Source organism: Dermacentor albipictus, chromosome 5 (genome assembly GCF_038994185.2).
Source record: "Dermacentor albipictus isolate Rhodes 1998 colony chromosome 5, USDA_Dalb.pri_finalv2, whole genome shotgun sequence".
Classification (NCBI taxonomy): Eukaryota; Metazoa; Arthropoda; class Arachnida; order Ixodida; family Ixodidae; genus Dermacentor; species Dermacentor albipictus.
In genome coordinates this window covers 116,608,976-116,619,977 of record NC_091825.1, presented here as the reverse complement: position 1 = coordinate 116,619,977, position 11,002 = coordinate 116,608,976, and the positions used below count along the sequence as shown (strand labels likewise).

The following is an 11,002-nucleotide window of genomic DNA, read 5'->3' as shown; positions in this document are numbered from 1 at the left end:
CTGTCTACTATTTACTTCAGACTCTGCTTTGTTATGGTCAGTCATACGTCCACAATCGCAAAAAAACAACAACGGTGATGTCATCGCGAACGTCATTTCTTGGGGCAGGCACTGCCCAATCAGATCCGGCTTTCCGCTTCTGTCACGCACGCCGGCGCGCGCTCCCGGCGAGAAGCGGAACTCCAGCGGACGACGCCGCCCGCTCCGCTACCGCTTTCTTGTCCGCACGTTTCAAAGGCGGCACACATCTCTCCCCGGCTGCAGCAGCAGCCCCGCCGCACTCCGGAGCTCGGCGGCGAAGGTGCACCACTCTAGCGTAACCTTTTACATTCCGCTCTCGAACGTGGCGGCGTGGGCACTCCCCCAAATGGTGCCGCGGCTCTTTTGACTCGGAAACAGGGTATAGCGCGCGCGTGTGCGCGCGTTCATCGTCAAAGCATGGCTGTGTTCAGCAAGTACGCTCAGCTGCTGGACTACCACCTCCCGTACAACTGCTACGAGATCGGCCACACGTGGACTCCGTACTGCGCCGAGGCATCCGTTTACGTCGGCCTGCACGCGTTCAAGGAGTCGCTCAAGATCTACCTTCCACTGTATGCGGTGAGTCGTTGACCCGGGAAAAAGACCGGCGCGCCCTTTTCCGGGGCCGATATTTGGTCGGTCGGCCTGCCGGCGGATCTCGATTGCGCTTGACCCCATCGCCGCATTTGCGCGCGCGCGGCTAGCGTCTCGATGCGTTTTTTATGCGGGGCGGTGAGTGTGCTCGTGATTGAGAGTGTGACCCTCCCTCATCCCCATCTGTAGGCGGCGTGCCGTTGAAATATGGAACGAGCTGACGTTACAGCTGCACCGCAGAAGATGCGCAGTGTATGCATGTATAAATCACGCCCCTCTTTCGATGAAGAAAGATTGAGAGAGAGAAAGCTTTCCGGGCTGCAACACTGTATCTGGTCAAAGAACTCGCGCGCGCTGTCTTATTATAAGCGCGTTATCTTCATTACGATCTCCGCGGCTAATAGCCCTCGTCGGTTCGACACAAAGGGCCAGTTCGATAACACGTGCGCCTGCGTTCGTTTCATTGCCACCTTTCAGCATTTCTCTTCATTTTTCAACGAGCGATATTTCGGGCTCTTAGTGGACTTTAACTATTATAACAATCGACCGATAATTGAAAAAAAAAAGGGTTTACATTCTGATGTTTTACGTGCCAAAACCGCGATGTGGTTAATCAGGCACACGCCGTAGTGGGGGACTCCACGTCAATTTTGACCAGCTGGGGTTCTTTCACGTGAACGTGCACCAGATGCACAGTACACTGGCGTCTTTCTTTTTTTTTTTTCTCTCGTGTTGTTCCCACCGAAATGTCGCCGTTTCGCCCGATATTTGATCCGGTGCCTTCGGCTGATACTCTACAATCTTAAGCATCGAGATGTGTTTTAAGCATCGAGAAGTTTTTACGTTCACTAGAAATAGACGCGCTCGCAGTACGGCTTTGCATTCCACTGCGTAAAAAAAAGAAGAAACAAGGATAGCGAGAAGCCTGGACGTTCCGACGCCTAATCATCTGCACAGTGAAAGGGGGAGAGAGAGAAAGGAGGACGTGGCCGGCGCGTTGTCACTAATTTTGAGCTGACAATGCGCACCACAATGCGCACAGCGCCTCAAGGTTATGCTCTCTCTCGTATAAAAAAGTGTACGCGTGCAAATAAAAGCAAGCATCCGTGCTCATGGCCCTTACGAAATAATCGTACGCACCACGTGCTTCCATTGTGTCCCTAGGGGACGTTGCTTCCTTGAAGTTTCCCCCCGTTTAAAAGGAAACTGTTCTCCCACTTATTTACCAATTGAAACGCCCGGGCGAGCATCGACGTCATACCTTCCTCTTGACAGAACCGCTTAAATAACTCATTGTGGTGTCACCCCCGTGGAAAACACGGGACTGCCTTGAAATCGCGATTACCGCGTACGTCCTATGCCTGATCATTTGAAGTATACGTTAGCGAATTAAGATGAACACTGAAGTTTAATGCTTTTTTGTTGTCTCTAGGGTGAGGTAGTGAAGTGGATGCTTCTGTTGTTATTGTTGTTCATTAACCGTATATGAATGGGCATGGTAGGCTAGATTAGTGTACGTTCCCTACAATAAACGCATGCAAAAAAAAGAAAAAAAGGTGTGTATGAGGGAAGGGGGCTTATTTAAATGCATTTCTGAAAACTGAACATTTAATTTACAGCCTCCGTGTGTAGTGTCCAGTCGAGGTCCAGAGTTGGACAGAACGTACCGTAAATAGTGTGTTCAAGCAAAACTATTGTCAGGATTCGTTGCTGTAATTTATTGAATCATTGCTACGTGGACAAGGTATCCGTACACTGATCTTCATTTTGTTTCGACCATGGTCAGTGACCAGCTTCATTTCTAACGGCGTCGTGTAACGTGCGTGGAATGGTTGCTCTCTCTCGAAAGCGCTATTGTTGGCCCCGCTACGACTTCAATACGCATTCATCGACTTACCGCGTAGGCTACCACTCACACGAGTTTACGACACTCGTGAAACGCGATATGCAAATATACTTGCACGTGGGCATGTTGTTAGGAATTCATAAGTGTGTATATACAGCGAAGTTTGCCTATGCGACTTCTTATAGGCGGCGAAAGTACGAAGCGGCAGACCTCTCGCTCTTTGCAAAGCTTGTTGCGAAAACTTTTGTAACGCGTACCTGCACACGGGCGCGTGCCTGGCGGCTGAGGTGCTCCGCACATTCAAACGGGGATGTCATTTTTATTATTTGCCCTTGCCTTATATAACACGCCTGCCTACTCTGCCGCACGAATATACAGTTGTTACCTCGTTCCACTTAGGCTGGAGCTATAAGCGAAAAAAAAAAAAACTTGCGAAAGCAATTTTTTTTTCTTCTTTTAATGTGGAAAGGCACGTGAGCGCCTCCACGATTCGCGTGTTATGGCTGCGGTTCTTCCATTGTGCGACCGCCTCCGAGTGGGGTCACGTGCTGGGCCACGTGCTACTTGTTGAACCACGCACTTTCTGCCTCCTCCCGATTTCTCGCCCTTCCCATGCAGGGCAGCTCTGTGCCAGGACAGCACACTGTCCATAGCAAGCACAGGCTTACTTCTGAAAAGCATGAAACGTCTGACGAGCGAGTCAGGAACGCAAATCTTTTAATCTCCTTAGCGCCCCGTACGAGGACCAACAGGGGTCGAACGAGGAATGCCGATGGAGCCAAAGCTTCGACAAGGGGACCCTTTTCTCTTCTTTTTTTTTTTTTTTTTCGCTTGGGCTGCAGCGCGGCGTAACGTCGTAATGGAGCAAGCATGCAGGCCCGTTTCGTAGAAATACTGCAACAGTAACTTATAAAATGTGTTGACCGTAATCCATCCTTCATATAGTCTTCAACTTGATCACTTTTGGTCTTCGTCGCGGTGGCAACTGTTTTGTGCACGCGCAGCTCACTTTCCCTTGCTCTCAAGGAGTTATCCTCCTCCTCCGGCGGAAGAGTGGGCCACGCGTACGTATAACGCAGCTAAGGAAATGCATTTTGCCGCCCTGTCGATGAAATCCGCTTATCGAAACGTCAGCTCCAAAGACATTTATTTCCTTGCGGTACCATTGTTCATTATACTTAAAGCCTCGATCTTCGAGCGAGCCTCAGCTGTTTTGTTTCCGCCTCGTGTTGACTAGCGCTGCCTTTCGACCCTCTCTCTCTCTCCTCTCTCTCGCTTGCACGGCTGTCTGACTTCTGTCTGCGAAGCTAGCCATGATATTACTCACCTTTTCTTTTCCTTCAACGTTTCTTTTTTGTTGTTGCTTGTATTCCCCGGGACTATTCTTTGCAATAAATTGAATTTCAAATGCCTTGCATATTGGTCGGATCGACTTTGATAAGGTTGATAATAACACCGCGTTGAGTGGAGATGCTCAAGTGGCACCATGCTTACGCATACTTAGACCAACTCGATCCACTACAGTCTCTGTGCGAAGTTTTTTTTTAACATTACGCCGCTTGACTTTTTTAAGCTCGCAAATGCAATGACTTGATTTCCGTGCGCCATGCGTGGTTGCTTCCAGCTCGAGCATCGCACGCGTTACTTAAACAAGTGTTCAGCGACAAAGGGAGGGAGGGGGGGGGGGAACGGAAAGGAGCCATTGCCACACCGCCCTCTTATAATGTAACGAGCGAAACTGGTGACCCTGGCCGTCATCGGCCACGTATAAAGAGGTCGTTCTGACGTAATTCTGACGTTCACTGCCGCGACCCCCTCGTGACCCGGCACAGTGTTCCTGTGCCCTCCTTATATATGAGCGCAATCTCTTTCGTAATGCCTGCCTTATCGCGATCCAGGCACTCTCGCTCTCGAAGAGCCGGCGGTATACGGGCCGCGCGTGAGTGTGCGTTTACAGTGTACATCTGAAATTGTAATCTCTCGAAGACCTGCGAGGCGGTGGCCGAGGGTGTTTCGGCGGTTATTGCGTAATGCATTCGCAGGGTGCGCGTATCTCTCGCCACTGAAAGTGGTGTAATCGCATTATACTCGCTCCCACGTCGACTGCGTTGGTCACGTTCCCGGTGCGCTTTCGTTTATGTAAAAACGTTCCGCGCTTGGGGAGGGATTCTGCGCGGTTTCGGCGTGCACGGCATGCGCTTTGTATACGTATACGCCATGGGATAGAAGGTAAACATTCAGACAGAATTGCCCGTCTGGTTAGGGAAACTGATTAGGACTTTCAGACTGACTCCGACCAAATAGATGACTTTTATTGGCCCTACGTTTCCGAGCCTGTTGGGCTCCTTCTTCAGGGGTTATTCTTCAGGGGTAGAGGTGTGCAGCTCTTAAAAGATCTTTTGTAAAACAAAAAAAAAAAAACAGGAGGGGAGAGTACGGAAGGTGGGGAGACACTTCAGACAGTAAACGGGGGAGGGGGGGGACGAAAGGGTGAAATGGCTGCAGTGGTGCTGGTCGGTTGGGATGACCGGTGCTGGGGGAGCTTGACCCGTGAGAGTGCCGTTGAAGGGAGGTGGAAGGGGGGTGGGTTGGCACGGGGGAGCGCTGACGTTTTGGCGTTGGTGACCTCGAGCGGGAATCTACCCGGCTGGGCGTCCTTTTCTTCTTTTCGTCATGTCGCCAAGGCCACGGATATACACCGAGGGTAAGGTCTCCCTTCACGCGGTTTGTTAACCCCCCACCCCTTCTCCCCCGTATTCGGAAGGTGCCGTGACTCCAGTAGTAATCTTTTTCGCGAGTTCGTCTCCGTTTGAAGGATTTCGGTTTCTTGGAAAGCAATATAGTGGTCGCCGCTTGCGTCCCCTAAACTAAACCTCTCTATTATATGATCGCAGCGTTGCGGTTGTCCCCCCCCCCCCCCTTTTTTTTTTTTTTTTTTTTTGTCAGGAACGCGGTCTCTACATGCCCGCCTGTACACGGAGAGGTAGTAGCCTCTCGACGACGCAATCCTGGCCACTGCGTCGCGTGGGTGTTTTTTTTTCGGGGGGGAGGGGGGGTGGGGGGGGGGCGGGCAGGTGTCTGCTTTCGTGTCGAGACTGCCCCGTCTCTGAATGCGAACCTAATTCGTTCTACTATTTCGGAACGCGAGGGGGTGCTCTGGAAGTACGATGTCGGTGGAGCACTTGTTTTGGACGAAAAAAAGAAGCTTCGCGTGGCTGTAGAGCTACAAGATGCGCGAGTTTATTCTTATCCCTCGGAGAACCGAGGGACGCACTGGCAAAAAAAAAAAAAAAACAAAGCGAAGACGCAAATGAACTGAGCTCGCCGCAGGACTGTGTCTGTCGGACGGTGATCCGTCCGGCGTTCTGTCCTCTGACCTCTTCTCGCATCTCTCCCGTTCCCTGGTCCGTCGGAATGAACCGCCCTCGGGCACACCGCTTTGACGCGCAAAAAGTCGCGTGGGGGGAAGGAGTGAGGAAGGAGCCGGTTTCTTTTGCGCGACGTCTTGGGGCATCCATAAAACGTGTGGGCTGAAGTACAGTGAACTATATAGAAGGGGGCTGTATAGTTGGAGGGCCGAAGACGACTGTGGGGAGTCTTGGAAGCGGTCGGTGGGTCTTCAAACACGTGCGCAATCTTCCGTGGGGGCCGTGTTTTCGATGGAGGCAAAACGCAAGTGAGCTCGTGCACCAAGATGTATACCTGTACATCTGCGCGTTGAAACCGAAGAGGTCAAATTTAACTAGGGAGCGTTGCCTTGGGACGGTAAACCCGCGAATCAATCAATCAATCAATCAATCATTCAATCAATCAATCTTCCTGTGAGATTCTTCTGTCATGTCGGGCTATTCGCACAGACCTCCGAGTGGTAGCCCCAAAGTATATAACCAACGCTGACACTTGTATCGGTGTGGACGCATATATATATATATATATATATATATATATATATAATGAGCGCTCTTTTTTTTTCATGCCGCTCCCGTCGTCGCGCCCAAGGCCTACCTCGCGCTCCTCGGCAGAATGCCATAGCATTAAATTTTTATGCACCACGGCGTTTGTACATTTAAGCACGTGCAGTTGACGCACAGAAAGACGTCGTCGTTTTGGGTGCTGCTGCTTTTCATGTATCGCACTGGTCCGCGGGGAACATTTAACTACGTAATAACTGCAATAACCTTTTAAATATTTAACAGATGTACTTTTTCTCGAACGCACGGGTAATCTGATACAATTTCCGGGGAACACCTTGACGTTAGAATTAAAGATGCCAATTATGTGTGTGTGTGTGTGTGTGTGTGTGTGTGTGTGTGTGTGTGTGTAAATACAGCCACATAATCTTGACTTTTTCCCCCTCTTTCTCACCTTTCAAATGACCAGGCCGATGAGCCATTCTTACTACAGTAAAGGGATTAAAGCAGTAAAGTACTTAGTTTGCGAAAAACCGAATAGCATGCCGCGGCAGTTTAATACCTGAATTATACTGCCGCTGGGTCATTCCTCACGCACGCCTTCGCCATTTCTTAATCTATTATTCAAGCAACGGTAGGTCGGTTCCGCGTATGATTATACACGTGGAATTGAAAGAAAGCAGAAAGTTATGCAGTGCTCCAGGCACTGGTTTACTTATCTATGCTTCTACGCACGAGGTGGATTCTATCCTCTTCATGAGGTAAAAAAAAAAGGAAAAATCCGTTTTCTCCCCTGAATCTTATGAAGATGAGATAATTGTAAGTCTGGCGTTCTTCGTGATCACGCCACCTCGTGCGCTCATGGCGTTAGCTAATGACGTAAGTAGAATTTTACGTCAGAGTTATTTCGATGGCTGTTGTATTTTTTTTTTTCTTTTTAAGCCGGTTCCGTCTACCGACCAGGTTCGAGGTATTATGTAGTCTGCCTCGCGGATAATTTCGTGTAGTTGAGATTTAGAAGCGGGGAGTCCAGCCTACTTACATCATTACACAAACCACCATTGTCTCACCTGTACACAGCCGTGAGGTACGAGGAGCAGACGAACAACCAACGCAGCTATAGCGCGCCTTGAGACGACGGTTCGTGGTGGTTTTGATCGCGGTATTTTCGTGAAAAGGACGGCTCGTTGTGTTGCGCATTGTGCACAAAGTGTTTCACTAGCAAACGGAGCACGAGTTTATTTCGGTTTCCATCCGAGAAGAGCTATCCGGCGAGGAAAGCAGCATGGATAAGCGACGGCCGGAGATGCCACCACAGTACACAACTTGCTCGCTCCTCGCAGAGCCGGTTGTCATCGCGCTATTTGCTGCTGCTGAATTGTCACATGCCAGTGCTACGAGGTTATATCGGCCTGCAAGCTTCGAGACACCCTTAAACGCAGCAGCATGTTGCCGGAATAGGGAAAGTTCAAGATAAACGAGGACGGACAGCGCTTGCGAACGCGCCGTGGTGTCACTCAGTTGTCGCTAACATGTTATTATACTAAATATTGTAAAGTGATGTCGAAAGTGCGCCTCATATGACAATCAGAGCCTAGTACTACGCCACTAAAGTGATCGAAACACACCATTCGAGGGCAGTTGGTGCGACCGATGGGCGGTGCGGAGCGACCAGCGGGCGACGGAGTTCGGCTGGTTTGCTCTTTTCTGCCGACGGTGTACAGATAGCCAAATGTATTTCTCATTTAGCCTTTTAATATTGATGCATGAGTTAAAGAGCTAGAAAAAAACTATGCGTTCACTTCCTAGCAGAAGCTTCTTCGTAACCGGCGACACACACGGCCAGCGAGCGAGGCCTACCGTCTTCATCGATGGCAATTAGGCGCGTCGCTTGAGACACTCCCGTATTTGCCGCGCGCGAAAAAAGGACCGTCGTAACAAGTCAAACAGCTCCGTGAAGCTTTGCTTTGTTCCAGATGGGCCATATTAGTAGGATAAACTCTCCTAAGCGGAACATCACGCTCGGCGCGCTGACTTTGTCGGCAGCCGCCGATCGCTCGAGCCGGCAGGCCTAGCTGCCGGTTGTCGAAACAGCAGCAGCCGACGGCGCTTGTAATGGAAACGGAGCGGGCTATAAAGTATTTATTTTCGTGAGTATTTTAGCGTCTGGGCGATTACGTCGCGGTTAAATGAACGCAGGGCTGGTTCTCTCTGTACTCTGTCGGCAGCAAAGAGCAACTTTAAGGCTAGCCGCCTCGCACGGTGGTCGCTGCGCGCGGCCACTCAGCGAAACCAAGGGCGGACACTCGGCGACACATCAACAGCGTGTTTCGACGACGCGCACTCTGCTCTTTGTTGAAGGAGTGTATTTCGCTCGCATCAGTCCTGTGCTGGCTTCAGCAGCCCCAAATATACGATATTTTTAACGTGATCTTCCTTCAGTGCCGAGCCTCAATGAACCTGCAGCGAGTAGTGGCAGTTATATATAAAGCAGATATTGCCACACGCGATCAGTTTAAGTGGTACGCTTGGAGAAGTCGGAGGTCTATGACATGTACGGGAACTGGAACGGAGTGACGGCGTCTTCAATTATTTTTTGGCGCCATGAACACACGGGGTTGCCGCGGCAGAGGCCAGGCAGCAGCCGAAAAACGAAACTCGCTCTCTAACCACATACTCTCGCACGCAGAGCACTGCAGCTTTGCCTGTTGTGCGCCAGATGGCGCTCACTATTTTGCAAACCGTCAATTATGTAATGGAAAGCTTCCAACGCAACGAGAAGGGGATCCGAGGGGCTCTTTGTTGCTTCATCCTGACGTGAGCTAGTATAGAGCATTATGGAGCGATGACCGCTTGCTGAGAAACTTGACTGACAGCCCCTGCTTAAAAAAAAAAAAGCACGGGGGAGCGGAGAGGTAATGTTCGGCGAGCCCTTCTCGGAACGCCCCCCCCCCCCCCCCTTCCGGCGCTTCGCGCAGTCTCGACTCGACAAAGTCCGTTTTCTTGGGAGAAGGAATCCCCTGAAAGGGACATGTTAGCACGGTGTAAAAGGATTATACAGAGTTTTCGTACAACGTGCAAGTTAGTGACCGTCACGAAAGCAGAACGCATCTCACCGTGCCGCTGCGGCCACCGCACCCGACCAGTCGGTATCACGAGGTCAGTGAGCTTCGGGAAAGCCGAGGTCAATGTGCCACCTTATAGCAATTCAAGCTCGTCAATAAAACATCCTTAAAAAAAAAAGAAAAAAAGTTTTAATCTTTCTTTTAAAGAAAAAAATAAGTTGAGCTGTGTTAGTAAATTCAACAATACTTCTACAAAAAAGAAATCACTCGTAATGTGAGAAGCGCGCTCTGATACTAACTCTGACCTTCGGTTTGTTTTGAGGTGGTTCACGACACTACACTATATACCTTGGCCAAAGCTTCTTGACCCATTCCGTGTTTTATGCATGGCCCTGTTGCAATAGTCACTGTCCTACGGCTCGAGTTCAAAAATATTTAATATGTATTCTGCCTGTATTGGTATATTTCAGCGTTCACTCCCTGTGTTCTGTACATGCGTAGATAATCATGTTGTGTGGTTAACTCTTCTACGCCCGCTCAGCCTTTCTTTTTTCCACCCTATTTGTTTCTGTCCCTCAAATTGTTTTGTGTAACACATCTGTATTTTCGTGCATTGTGTCTTGCGTATTATTTGCTGAGTGCACCAGTACAAAGGCTCCGTAGCGGTTCCTGGGCGTTATAATAAGCATCCTTATTTATTTATTTATTTAAGTACCCCCTCCCCCTATAGCGTTTGTTCAGTGGCGTTCTGGTGCAGAGCTCGAAGTCACGTTACATAAACGCAGTTCTTAGCTCCCTGCGCGCGCTACTTTTGGTCTCTTTAAGCGCCACGTATAAACCCGAAACGTTCCTCGTATTACGTGGACTCGGGTTCGTATTAAACGCACGGTTTCACGGTAATCAAGGCAGACTAGAGACGCCGACGAGAGCATCTTTCGAAGACAAACTTGGACAAACTCTTTCAAGCCACACGACAAGCGACGACGCAACTGCAAGCAGGGAAAGAAACAACTGCAGACGGCGCCTAGGAGTCATGCGCAGACGTTGCTACGACGCCGCGTCGCAAGTAACACGCATCAAAAGGATCTCGCGCTGGGAACAGACGGCTCTGCACTCTGACCCCAAGTAACCACGGATATCCGTGGGACGTCCACCATAAGTCCCAACGTCCATCCATCCGGATATCCAACACGGACGTCCGTGGGACGTACAGGAGAAGTCCATATCCTGTTTGGATCTCCGAAGGACATCCCACCGGGATGTCCATGGGACATCCCATTTTGAACGTCCGCTGGCTGTCCATAAATAGGCATGCCCAGGATATACACTAGTGAGTTATATATAAACTAGCATAAATATATTGCCGGAAATTTTAGTTTGTTCATATTATATTTGTTTATTTTTGTTCTCTATCGGACACAGTTCATTCTTTTTTCAAAGCAATATAAATATATTTCCAACTTGATATCAATTCTGCCCACTTTAACATCGCAGTATTAAAATACGATTTTTTTTTTCTATCGGTGGGTCATACAAACAATTTGTAGTTTGCTTTAAAAAAAATG

General features: G+C 49.5%; 1 protein-coding gene across 1 annotated transcript in view; it reads left to right on the top strand.

Moving 5' to 3' along the window:
- Window positions 1-123: 123 nt before the first annotated feature.
- The window catches only part of LOC135916119 (transmembrane protein 135-like), a 71,642-nt gene continuing 60,763 nt past the window's right edge, over window positions 124-11,002 (top strand). Inside the window, exon 1 of the mRNA XM_065449363.1 lies at window positions 124-600. Coding sequence (XP_065305435.1) covers window positions 439-600 — 162 coding nt within the window. The 5' untranslated portion in view covers window positions 124-438. The remainder of the gene's footprint in view (window positions 601-11,002) is intronic.